The sequence below is a fragment of the Rattus norvegicus genome, chromosome 1 (genome assembly GCF_036323735.1).
Source record: "Rattus norvegicus strain BN/NHsdMcwi chromosome 1, GRCr8, whole genome shotgun sequence".
Classification (NCBI taxonomy): Eukaryota; Metazoa; Chordata; class Mammalia; order Rodentia; family Muridae; genus Rattus; species Rattus norvegicus.
In genome coordinates, this window is record NC_086019.1 from 78846037 (window position 1) to 78859810 (window position 13774).

Consider the following 13774-nt stretch of genomic DNA (forward strand, 5'->3'; position numbering starts at 1 on the left):
CTCCTCTACTCCCTGTCCCACCCTTATAAATTCCTGTCCATCCCTTCCCTTTTTCTTTCTTCTCAGAGAATGTGAAGCTCCTTGGGTTCCACCCTATCCTGGGGTATCTAGTCCCAGCAGGACTATGCACATCCTCTTTTACTGAGGTCCAACCAGGCAGTCCAGGTTGGAAAGGGGATCCAAAGGCAGGGTACAGTGATTGAGCCAGCACTTGCTCAACTTTTTAAGGGACCCACATGAATACCAAGCTGCACACCTGCTGCTAATATGTAGGGTGTGTAAGTCCAGCTACTACATGCTCCACAGTAGGTGCCCCAGAGCCACCATAGTCCCAGGTCAGTTGATTCTGTAGGTTTTGTGGTGTACTTGATCCCTTTGGCTTGCTCACTTCTAACCTATACTCTTTCCCAAGGCTCCCCAAGCTCCACCTTGTGTTTGGCTGTAGGTCTCTACATCTGTCTCCATCTGCTGCTGAATGAATCCTCTCAGAAGGTAGTTATGCCAGGTTCCTGTCTATAAGTATAGCAAAGTATCATTGATAGTGGCAGGAGGTGGCTTTTTCCCATGGGATGGAACTCTAGTTGGGGCAATCATTGATTGGCTGTGCTCCATCTTTATTCCTGCACATTTTGTAGGCAAGGCACATTTTGGGTTGAAAGTTTTTTTGGGTTGCTTGATGTCCCCCTGCCTCCTCTGGAAGTCCTGCTTGGCCATAGGAGGTAGCCCCTTAAGTCTCTATGTCCTTATCTTGTAGGAATCTCAGCTATGGTCACTTCTATAGATTCCTCAGATCCTCCTCCATCACAAACTTCCAGCTAATCACCAGACATGCCCATTTATATTTTTCCTTTATTCTTGAGAAGTTCATACATTTAAATTCATACAATAAAATATGATTATATTTAGCCTTTAGCTTCCACTGCCCTGGCCCACAGGGCAGTCAGTGGAGGTTGGGGACAACCTAGGAGAGAATGGGGGACAAGAGATGCAAAGAAGGATGCCAAGACAAGAGTCTGATAAAGGCAACAAATATTATTTTTCCCAAGGCTGAATTTATACCATAGCAGGGGTAACAGAGGGAGGGGGAAATGGGCAACTTCTACACAAGCTAAGGACACAGTGTTCTTGCGGTCATCTGATGTCAACAGGATGTTGGTTTCTCAGAAAGGTCACAAGTTTGTCATATCATTAGGCATCCTGACCTCCAGATTTGTATTAGCCTTCTGAAGCTGGCTGGGGATTTTCCATTGTCCTGACCTCTTAATGAACCCAGTAATACTTAACTCTATAATATTAACATCAATAATAAAGGGTTTTAAGGATATAGCTCCCAACATTCTGCTGCAGCTCTCCCTAAGTTCACCTCCACAGCTCCTTCTCCTAACTTCATGTCTTAAAAATAGCTTTCTAAGTCTACCTAGTCCTGGCTATATGTGGTGGCTGTGGGTCATTTATACTTTGAGACAGGATCTTTCTAATATGTTAGGTAGGGCATTGATCCCAGTCCTTCTACTTGCCTGGGATGACTTGTCATCATGCAGAGCCAGTGGCTTGTCTTACTTCACCATTTCCTCATCTGGAATAGTTGTATTTTTTAATTCTATATTCTCATTATAATAGACAAACAAGGCCATTGATTTTGAAGACATTTTGTTCACTTGTGCATTTATTCATGGATCTGAAAATTCTAGTTTCATTGATCAGTGTGCCCTGGTTACATTGTCATTCAATTCACAACATTTCACTTCATTTGTTTCTCACTTTATGAATTGTTTATTGAGAAAGATTTAGCTTTATTTACAAAATATAAGGATATTTGTTATCTCTGAACAAAGAATAAAGTGTATTCCCAAAATTCTAAGAAGTTTCTGATGACCCATGATTCATGATGGCTGCCATTAATTAAACAGAGTCCACTGGAAACAAATACTGTCTTAGAAAATTTCTAGTTTTCATTCATGGAATGTTGGGTCTGGGTCTTCTTCTTGCTTTGGCTGCTTGCTGGTCTCAGCGGTTGTCATATTCCTGAGTCCTGCTGCACAACTGGGCGTAGGTTACAACCTGGGTCTCTTTGGGTCTCCAGGATGTAGTATCCTGGAGTGGGATAGAGTTGGAAGAAGGTATGTGTTTAGTGTTAATAACTTATTGGGTTGGAATGAACCTGAGGGAAAAGGTTCCTGACAGTGGGAAATTTCTACCTTCCGAAGTCTGGAGGGTTTCACCTGGGCGTACACAATTCCATGGGGGTCTTTATCAGGTGGGTTCTGCAGCAAGGAGACAATAAAGTGGATAAAGTGACTCCTGGTTCTATCCAGTATCTTCTGTAGCCAGGAGATGCTTTAGGAATTTAAGTCACATTATTTCATTCTTGAAGGGGCCTTGAAATGCTTCCCCCAGAACTTGGGGAGTCTGGAAACTTCCTTCCCATAGTTCCAGCCTTTTATTCTTACACAGATTCCTGTTTCCTCAGCTCCAGCTATATCTTCATGTCTGAAGTCCTTTGCATCTACTGCATTTTCTGCCTATGTGTGCCAGTGCATTAGTTGTCTGTGTGGACTTCTTCATTCAGGGTTAAACTCAGAATAAACCTAGTCAGAATTTTCTTTTATGATTCACACTGACCCTGTGTGCCTCACACACTCTATATCTTCTGTTTCATTTTCTACACCACTAACATTCTTCAGTTATACACCTCTCATTTTCTAGCCTTGAGGTAAGCTTAGAGTAGACAAGGAGCTCTGTTCTTTTCTTTGTTCACAGACTCTATGAAGATCCAGAAGAAAAAATGATCTCAGATGTAGCTTATAGTTCCACACATTTTTGTAAATATGACTACTATTCTGAGTTATTTCATAACTTTAATTATTTTTGTATATATGTTCTAAAAACACTTTCCCAACACTTTGTGATTCCTTACTCTTTCCTTAAAGCTATTCTACCTGCTTTGTGGGTTATCCTACCACATAGTTTCTCTTCATCCTAGCTCTACCCAAACAGTGTGGTGTCCCCCCAATTTATTTTCTTCATTTCCTCTTTCTCCACCAGACAGCTGCTAAGATTAACCAAATGCCTGTTCTTTTTTTCTTTTAAAGCCTAATAAAAATTTCCTCAAACTTATAAAAAAGAAATTCTCTGTGGATAACAGGGTGAGTGAATATATGCGGATTGGTGTGGTGGCAGTGGCAAGGGCTCATTGACACAACTGTCCTTTTAAAAGATAAAGCGCCTGATGCTAAGCAACAGACAGATGACATACATTCAGAAAAGAGGCTGTAGAGGAGGTTCACACAGTCATAGGGAAAGCAAAGAGATATCATAGTTCACAGAGTCAAACTCTTCCAAAATGGAGGGGCCCTATGTAGTTCTTACTTATACAATGTACTATTAGGCCAAACATTCTTATCAATGTGAATGGGGCAGGAATCTCACCCAACTGTCCAGCTCTCCATTGTCCTCAGATTGTGTGTTTTTCACAGAAGCATCTGTCATGTCAGAAGAAAGGAGGCAATTCTTAGCTACAGGGTCTGGTATCTCTTTGACTCAGACCCATGTCCTTGTCCCATGGGTTTCCTTGTCCCAAGGAGAGAGAGAATCAGGGAATGTGGTGACATTTCTAGATCCATTGTGAAAGTTCTTTCTCTCCAAGTGCTGATCCAAGACCCTCCCCATCAGTTCTCTGATTCTGAGGTCTAAATAATCCCCTTCCCCAGATCTCTGTTATTCTCACACAGGTATTTTTCATTGATGGTAGCATCTGGGCTGGAGCTGTGAAGACAGTGACAATCAGGTAGAAATGAGGTATATGGCAGATAGGAGGCTTTAATCTATGGACAGAAATTACCTCTTCTGGTGGAGTCTATCTCTGTATGTTGTTTCTGGAACCCCTGAAGTCAATTGTAAGTTGGCATCTCTTTGAGCTGCATGAATTGAAAAAGCATCAGCTAGGAAGGCTCCACCAATAGAAATTTTTGGAGGAAAAAAGGGACTGTTAAATCCCTTGCTATGACCATACAAATACTCAGGGAGGTGGAAAATATTGCAATATCTTTGAAATTTGTACATGTCTTGAGATTATGTTTTTTTCTGCCCACCACCTCTAGACATCCAAGGCACTCACACTATACTTACTAGCCTTCTTTTTGCAACTATACCGGTATCGAATGAGGATGAGAAGAAGCAGGAGTAATAAAAGTAGGAGGAATGACACCAAGACTCCAGTCAAAATCTTCTGGTATGTTTTCAGTCCTTAGGCACAATTGACATCATATATGACAGAATGATGTTGTTTACCCAAGTACCTATTACATGACTAGGCCACTCAGGGCCTCCAATATGGTAACTATTCAACATGGAAATATAGTCTATATAGGTGAGAATATTATGGTTCACAGAGACCATTTTATTTGACCCATGTCATTTAGAATGAATATAAAAAGCTGGGGCTTGAACTCAATAGTAAATATCTAGCACCAGCTCTGAGTCTGCTCCAGTATGCTGTGCCACCATATTTGTGGCAAAGGGGACATAGTGATTTCAGAACTGGGATTTGATGGATGAGCCTCCTCCTTACCCAGGATGTCACAGCCAAAGAAAGCATTAGGAGTAAATTAAAGGTATGGGCAAACTTGTTCCTTTATATTAGCAGAAATCAAGAAAAAACTCAGAGAAAGTGACTTTCCCTCATGTCTGAATCTCAAAAGAACATTTTAATCTCCCAATATTGTTCAATAAAATTAGGCCATGGAGCTAGAGCATAGGAAGAATCTTTGTCAGAAATTTCAGTAACCTAAGTGATCAGAAGTTCCTCTAAAGGAAGGTCTGAAATTCATGTTGAGAGAAATTAAACCCTAAACTGTGGAAAGAACATATTATCTAAGTCACAAATTCAGATCTCCTACTTTCTTAACTTCTGTAAGATGCTATAACCACCTCCCAGGAGAGATTTCACTTACCATCTTCAGTGTGTGTAGGAGACTGGTTCTTGGTTTCTGCCAGAAATTGATGGAGAGATGAACATTAGAGTTCATAACACTTTACTATGTTTGTTTCTTTCTATCTCAACAGGATACTAATTCCAAAAGAATATTACTCTATTGCAGACAATATTTTGTGTCTCTGGGTTCTTAGATATCTGTGAACAGCACAGTTCAGCTTACCAATAAAATACAAAGCTTTTATCATTGAATATATGGGAAGGATAGAGACTACAAGGGACTTAGAACTGCCCAACTGAATCTGTGCAATACCTGTACCAAAAGCCTCTGGTGTCCAACTATTAACATGAATCTGGGCACATGGTTTTAGGATAATGAAGGAGAGTGTCTGCCACTGAAGAAGGTTCTTATTAGGTTTTGCTAACTTAATATAAGCTAGATTAATCTGGAAAGAGGCAACTGCAATAGATAAAATTAATCTATCATATTGGACTAAAGGCATGTTAGTGGAAAGATTTTTCTAATTTATTGATGTAGGAGATCCCAGAACACTGTGGTTGAGTCTAATCATGAGTGATTAGACCTGGATGATGTAAGAAAGCAAGACTGCAAGCCATTGGCAAGTAAACATGTGAGCTGTGATCCTTAATTCAGTTCTTACTTGCATGCCTACATCTAATTGCTTTCAGGGAGCTCCATACAAAATAAGATGGAATAAACCCCTTTCTCACTGAGTTGCTTTATTGAGACCATGGTGTTTTACCACAAAAATAGGAAGAAAACTAGGACAGAGACATTATATGATCATTTCATCAATTGTTGATCATTCTCAACTGTCACTGCTAAATTACAATGAGTCATAGAGGAAGTCACATGAATAAGGGACTTCTGACTGCAACCCTGTATTGGGGTGTGGTGGTGGTGAATGTCTTTTAAACTAGACAGATTTTTAACCACAGGGTTTTCTCCCTCATATTCAAGGCTACAGATTATATTAGGAAAAAGACCCAAGTGACCCAATAAACTAAAGTTGATAGGGGTGTGTGTGTGTGTGTGTGTGTGTGTGTGTGTGTGTGTGTGTGTGTGCTGCTTACCTGATACCATGAGGACAAGGGGATCACTTGATTTCGACCACAAATGTGGTTCATTTCTAAAAGAGCCATAGCATCTGAATGTTCCATTGTGGTTGGGAGTAACAGTGTCCAGAACAAAAGTAGCATGGAATGGTTGGTTGTCATGTCGTTGTGAGTCCAGGGTCCATCGAAAGCTGTCTTTTCCGTCCTGGATCAGAATGAATCTGCCAAATCCCATGGATGAGCTACACTTAAAGGCTATGGAAACTCCAGAGGTCACATCAGAACTGGGCCAGACTGACAGGCTGGGATTTGTATAGGCTCCTAGGATACAAGGAGCAGTATGTGAAATGAACTAGAGCTACCCATATTGTCCTCCAGGATTCGACTCTGAGGAAAGTGCTCATGGAGAATAGATTTTCTTATGAGGGAGCTGTACTGGGTCCCCTGAGTGTCCTCTTACCTGTCATCACCAGCTCCATGGCATCACTGTGCTCTGAAAAACCAGCAGCACTCTCATAGTAACACTTATATGTGTCTGCATAAGTGGTTGTCATGTATTGAATGTTGAACTTAGCCTTATTCCTGGTTTCCAGAGGGAGTTGAGTGTCCCAAGGATTTACATTTCCCTCTTTATACAGATGATACTTCTGGGCCTCCCAAGACCCCTGACACCAGATAGTCACAGATGTATAAATGGCAATCATAGAGCCTGGCTCGGCCCAGATGATGGGCCTTGGAAGGTGTCCTGCAAAGAAATCAAAGGCTGAATCCCAGTACACAATCCTTCAGACAATAGCTCTTTGCACAGAACACTCCCAGGGAACAAGACATTAGCCCTTAAATATTTTCTTTTTTATTACTGTTGTGAGGAACTGACTCATTAGAAAGTGAAATAAAGGTTTACTCATCAGAGTGAAGAATCAAATACTGGGATGGCTGGAGTCACTTACCTGCCTGTATTTTAGTCCTGTGTTCCAAAATGAGACCTGGAAGAAAAGTTTTCCTCAGAGCCTTTTCACATTTAGAACCAGAATGGATTCCCTGGGGTGTCCATGTGAAATTAAATTGGCTATTGAGTAGGTTCCCTTTCAGATTTAAGTGTCCACCCCCCCCCCTTTCATAACTCACCAAGGTACAGCAGCATGGTGAGCATGGAGATCATGATGACTCCTAGTAATGTTTGTAGCTGTGTTCTTGGGACAGTCTGACCATGTTCTGTAACATCAGCCAATATGCATCTGTCATATTCTGGGCAGGTCCTTCCTGTCATGGGTTTTCAACATCATTTCTATTGTGGGAAGGAAACTTCTGTATTTTCCCCAGTACAGATGACTATGTAAATACTCAGGTCTCTGAATTGCTTTTAGAGAAAATTTTTCTCTATTCCTCACAGGTTTTTAGCTATCCCTCTGTTTTCCAAGCCAGAGTACATTAATTTGTAATAGTGTTTTATTTTAAACTAGAAAAATTGTAGATCCAGGTTAAGAAATGTGATGTTGGTCAAAACCTGTACAGTGTTCTAAGTCAAGACTCACTCATGCTCTTTCAATTGGAGGACACAATCCCAAGGAGGAAAACTGAGTCAAGTTAGATAAGGTATGTTTCATAGCAGGTCTCATCTCATTTCTGACTAAGCTCCAGTGGTTGTTTACAACTTTGACCAAATGGACCTGATCCACTGCACACATGGTCCACTATTTTACCAAAGTCTCTTCTCACTTTTCACTTGTTTCACCCCTTTGTCTACAAGTTTGCATCATCAAGATGTTTCTATTCTGTTGAGATCACAAGGCTTAAGTCCTCCAAGATCTTTAACTTAAGTACTTTCAGGTTCCAGAGGTTTAAGTTTAGATTCTGGGTATGAAAATGAAGGCACCTTTGAATTTATTATTCAGTTTAGTACTGAAATTTTCCATTCTTTTACCTGAAATTTGGTGACTGGCTTCTATTAGGCCAGAGACATAATAATAAAACCATGTCCTGCACATGCCTATGCATTGTGGAAATTTAACCTTTGAGGATGACATGAAAGAAAAATGGTGCTTCCCTTTTCTAATTTTAGTAGTTGTAATGTCAACATATATTTTTCGTGGACTGGACATATAAGTACTTTATTATGGGAGATGGGAGGTTTTTGACAATGTTAGTCCTTATGCTATTATTCTTTCTTGAAGCAGAAAGATGAAAGAAAAAGGGTGAGAGGGTGTTTTGGTGACATAGGTTTTTAAAAATTTCCCAAGTTCATGTAAGCAGCCTTCCAAACATATTTTGGTTGTGTAATCACAATTACAGTCATTGGTTCTCCACACCACATTTGGAAAAAAATATTTGTTTCTGCCAGTGTGGCCTTATGTGGGGGGGGGGATATTAGAATGTTTTGTCCTCTAATTCAAATGAAATTGCCCAAACTAATTGTGTATCCAATCAAACACTATGTTCTCAAAACAATTTGTGTCTCTCTATATATATTAAATAAGCTACGTCCATCAGCATTTATGTAAGTACATTTCAGAATATGTTTTTGGAATTCTGCAGACATAAAGGAAAAATTTGGATTTTTCTCAATGCTGAAACAAAATCACCAGCTTCTCTCCCATTTGATCTCATCAAAAAATAGTGGAGAAAAGGGTATACCTTATAGATGAATGGATGGAGCTTGAAATTCTTGTTCTGAATGACCAGACCTATACCCGCAAGTAAAAGAATCATATGTTTTCTCTCATTTGCAGGTATTAGCCTTGAAACATCATGTTTACACTTCATTTAGAATAACCATGGAAATTAGTAATTAGTCATGGGTCATGCAAGTAGAACTTAAAGGGATGGTGGATACAACAAGCTATCACTATGGAAAGAAGAGAAATTAAGTTACAGCAAAGATTAATGTCAGGGTATGTGTAAAGATAGAGTGGAACTTGGAAAAGTGTGTGTGTGTGTGTGTGTGTGTGTGTGTGTGTGTGTGTGTATGTAGACATAAAGGGATTTCAAAATTATCATATGCAAATTTCCTCAAATATACACATTGATATTTATTGAGCATTTAATTGGAGCTATCATTAAAGGGTAACAAACCCCATACTAGACACCACAGGATAAGAAATAAATGTCCCAGAGTCAGGATATCTTTGGAAAGCCTCATCTCTATTGCTTGGCTTTTAGTGTATTAAAAGGAAAAACTGGAGAAAAAAAGCAATCATCTGTTCTAGCTGCCTGTGAACACTGAGAGCTAAGATATGCCTGGCCCGGAAATCCATACCAACTCGCACAATATAACAAACAAAATAAACAAATAATGTGGCATCAAGTAATCACAATCCATTTGGCAATAAGTCTCATTCAACAAGTTATATCCAAACCTGGTACCAGTATTGGGGTCAAGAACCTGTAACTAGACATATTATGCACCATAGAATTAAACATAGTACCATAACTCTGCTAAATACTCACAGTAATGAAAAATCTTCCATAACTTACCATTACAGCAATTGATTAGACCTGTCTGGAACAGATGAAAGCCATTTCACAACTGGTCAAATATGTAAGCCTTATGACACCATCAAATGCTCAGGACTAAGTGGGGCTTATGACTCACTGCCCCTCTAACAGGTCATAAGAATCATTGCAGAAAGTGGGGAAGGGATGGTCAGAAGAGATTGAGGTGTTAGATGACTCCAATAATAGTCTGTATGATTATAGCTGCTGCTCATGGCCATATATGTCAGATATTTGCAGTTTCCTGACGTAAATGTTGAAAATGATAGTAAGTGAACTAATGAAGTCTCCTAAAATCAAATGCCCTGTATTCTTTCTTATTTGTGAACCCTACATCTAAGCTTTAGATTTGAATATATCTTCACAGAACTGAAGTAGCCTGAAAAAGATAAAAGCAGCTTGGGGAGGAAACTGGTGGAGTGTTAGCGAAACTTTCAGTGCCAATCTGGCATTTCTTTTTTTTTTTTTTTATTCTTTTTTTTTATTAACTTGAGTATTTCTTATATACATTTCAAGTGTTATTCCCTTTCCCGGTTTCCGGGCAAACATCCCCCTCCCCCCTCCCTTTCCTTATGGGTGTTCCCCTCCCAACCCTCCCCCCATTGCCGCCCTCCCCCCATAGTCTAGTTCACTGGGGGTTCAGTCTTAGCAGGACCCAGGGCTTCCCCTTCCACTGGTGCTCTTACTAGGATATTCATTGCTACCTATGGGGTCAGAGTCCAGAGTCAGTCCATGTATAGTCTTTAGGTAGTGGCTTAGTCCCTGGAAGCTCTGGTTGCTTGACATTGTTGTACTTTTGGGGTCTCGAGCCCCTTCAAGCTCTTCCAGTTCTTTCTCTGATTCCTTCAACGGGGGACCTATTCTCAGTTCAGTGGTTTGCTGCTGGCATTCGCCTCTGTATTTGCTGTATTCTGGCTGTGTCTCTCAGGAGCGATCTACATCCGGTTCCTGTAGGCCTGCACTTCTTTGCTTCATCCATCTTCTCTAATTGGGTGGCTGTATATGTATGGGTCATATGTGGGGCAGGCTCTGAATGGGTGTTCCTTCAGTCTCTGTTTTAATCTTTGCCTCTCCCTTCCCTGCCAAGGGTATTCTTTTTCCTCATTTAAAGAAGGAGTGAAGCATTCACATTTTGATCATCCGTCTTGAGTTTCGTTTGTTCTAGGGATCTAGGGTAATTCAAGCATTTGGGCTAATAGCCACTTATCAATGAGTGCATACCATGTATGTCTTTCTGTGATTGGGTTAGCTCACTCAGGATGATATTTTCCAGTTCCAACCATTTGCCTACGAATTTCATAAACTCGTTGTTTTTGATAGCTGAGTAATATTCCATTGTGTAGATGTACCACATTTTCTGTATCCATTCCTCTGTTGAAGGGCATCTGGGTTCTTTCCAGTTTCTGGCTATTATAGATAAGGCTGCGATGAACATAGTGGAGCACGTATCTCTTTTGTATGTTGAGGAATCTTTTGGGTATATGCCCAAGAGAGGTATAGCTGGATCCTCAGGCAGTTCAATGTCCAATTTTCTGAGGAACCTCCAGACTGATTTCCAGAATGGTTTTACCAGTCTGCAATCCCACCAACAATGGAGGAGTGTTCCTCTTTCTCCACATCCTCGCCAGCATCTGCTGTCACCTGAGTTTTTGATCTTAGCCATTCTCACTGGTGTGAGGTGAAATCTCAGGTTTGTTTTGATTTGCATTTCCCTTATGACTAAAGATGTTGAACATTTCTTTAGGTGTTTCTCAGCCATTCGGCATTCCTCAGCTGTGAATTCTTTGTTTAGCTCTGAACCCCATTTTTTAATAGGGTTATTTGTTTCCCTGCGGTCTAACTTCTTGAGTTCTTTGTATATTTTGGATATAAGGCCTCTATCTATTGTAGGATTGGTAAAAATCTTTTCCCAATCTGTTGGTTGCCGTTTTGTCCTAACCACAGTGTCCTTTGCCTTACAGAAGCTTTGCAGTTTTATGAGATCCCATTTGTCGATTCTTGATCTTAGAGCATAAGCCATTGGTGTTTTGTTCAGGAAATTTTTTCCAGTGCCCATGTGTTCCAGATGCTTCCCTAGTTTTTCTTCTATTAGTTTGAGTGTGTCTGGTTTGATGTGGAGGTCCTTGATCCACTTGGACTTAAGCTTTGTACAGGGTGATAAGCATGGATGGATCTGCATTCTTCTACATGTTGCCCTCCAGTTGAACCAGCACCATTTGCTGAAAATGCTATCTTTTTTCCATTGGATGGTTTTAGCCCCTGTGTCAAATATCAAGTGACCATAAGTATGTGGGTTCTTTTCTGGGTCTGTAATTCTATTCTAATGATAGAGCTGTCTGTCTCTGTCCCAGTATCTTACAGGTTTGATCACTATTGATCTGTAATACAGCTTAAGACAAGGGATGGTGATTTTTCCAGAAGTTCTTTTATTGTTGAGTATAGTTTTTGCTGTACTGGGTGTTTTGTTATTTCAAATGAATTTGTGAATTTCTCTTTCTAATGCTATGAAGAATTGATTTGGAATTTTGATGGGAATTGGATTAGATCTGTAGATTGGTTTTGGCAAAATGGCTATTTTTACTATATCAATCCTGCCAATCCATGAGCATGGGAGATCTTTCCATCTTCTGAGATCTTCTTAAATTTCTTTCTTCAGAGGCTTGAAGTTCTTACTGTACAGGTCTTTTACTTGCTTGGTTAAAGTCACACCGAGGTACTTTATATTGTTTGGATCTATTATGAAGCGTGTCGTTTCCCTAATTTGTTTCTCGGCTTGTTTCTCTTTTGTGTAGAGGAAGGCTACTGATTTATTTGAGTTAATTTTATACCCAGCCAATTTGCTGAAGTTGTTTATCAGCTTTAGTAGTTCTCTGGTGGAACTTTTGGGATCACTTAAATAAACTATCATATCATCTGCAAATAGTGATATTTTGACCTCTTCTTTTCCGATCTGTATCCCCTTGATCTCCTTTTGTTGTCTGATTGCTCTGGCATTTCTACTTTGCCTTTGACCATTAGTTTACAGATAAAAGACAAAAAGAACCTTTATATTTCCGATAAGCCTTAAACAGCACAAGATCTGGGCAGATATCTACAATCCATGCTATTAGAATCTACTTTCTTATCCATAACCCCCAAGTTTTTGCTTACTATGTTTGCTCTGGGGTACTATTAAATACAATTATCCATTCCTCAGGGCCATGCTTTCTGACTCCTAGGCCATGGGGACTTTCTACTCCTCCTCATCTTCTTTCCATTGTGGTTCTCCTCTGAATCCCCAAGCACAAAAACCCTAAACCCTGACATTATCCCTTCTGCATCATTATTGGCTATCTGCATCTTTACCAATCACAATTAACTAGGGGGAAAGATCACATAGTATCTGTTGGGATTATGTGGGAAATCTCTTATTTCTGTTACAATCAAGTCTTGAGGACAGAATGCAGAATTACAACAAAGACCAAACAGTGAAACTCTAGACAAGACAGTAGGATACAGCTGCCATGAGGAAGCATAAAAAGAGGGTGAGGAAAATTTAAATGGCTGGAAGAGTATAAAGCACAATAAAGATTAAAGAAATAAGGAAGCTTACAATGCTATATCTTACTAAAGAATATTCATAATCCAGATATTAATATGGAGTTATTTCTCCTGGAATAATAATTCATTTCCAAGAAACTTGTATTCTGTAAACAAACAGACAACCAAAAAAAAACCCAACAAAACAAACAAAAGACCCCAAAATCCATTAACAAGCAGAGGAAAATCTCACTTCAAATTGATGGTCAGTGACTCCAGGAAAATTCCAAAACAATACAGGTTACTGCTATTACCCTTCCTTGGCTCCTAGAACTTGAAGACAATCCCTTATTGTGAAATCAGCACAAGGTGCAACTTTGTTCTATATAATTGCTGCTCACATCTTGCTTGGTTGTTTAATTTGGAATGCCTTAGCCTTCTCCATTGTAACATGAACACTAGCTCTTAGATACCTGTTGCTGTAAAAGTATTAAAAAAAATCTATCTTTTATTCTGCTCTAGATCCAGGCACTGCAGTGCCCAACGATATCGGATAGATATCTTAATTTCAGAAAGCAAAGCCTCTCATCTGCTTTGCTCCATCCCATATCACACTGCTGATGGCCTCTCTCTGAGCCTAGGAACAATCTGTCTACCCATCAAGTTCCCAAGGCAGGCTGCCACTATGCCAGAAGTATTAAAAACATAAAATATATCTAACCCCCAGTCCAACAGTTAACTTTAACAGGTAAA

The 13774-nt window shown here is 39.8% G+C and overlaps 1 protein-coding gene across 11 annotated transcripts; it reads right to left on the reverse strand.

Annotated features, from left to right (window-relative positions):
- Window positions 1-1648: 1648 nt before the first annotated feature.
- Lilrb4 (leukocyte immunoglobulin like receptor B4) lies at window positions 1649-7258 on the reverse strand. Of its 11 annotated transcripts, NM_001419406.1 has the most exons (11): window positions 7139-7216; window positions 6961-6996; window positions 6471-6755; window positions 6029-6331; window positions 4953-4988; window positions 4129-4245; window positions 3842-3917; window positions 3728-3765; window positions 3430-3482; window positions 2199-2264; window positions 1649-2094 (listed from the first exon to the last, which is right to left on the reverse strand). In NM_001419406.1, exons 1-11 carry the CDS (start codon window positions 7170-7172, stop codon window positions 2008-2010), a joined length of 1131 nt encoding a protein of 376 aa, NP_001406335.1. In that variant the 5' UTR covers window positions 7173-7216; the 3' UTR covers window positions 1649-2007. The 11 variants fall into 11 exon arrangements, 10 of the variants coding, with proteins under 10 accessions (NP_001406335.1, NP_001013916.1, NP_001406336.1 ...); NM_001013894.2 differs by lacking the exon at window positions 4129-4245; XM_039103862.2 differs by lacking the exon at window positions 6471-6755 and having other exon boundaries at window positions 1750-2094; window positions 7139-7258.
- Between the last annotated feature and the right edge of the window lie 6516 nt (window positions 7259-13774).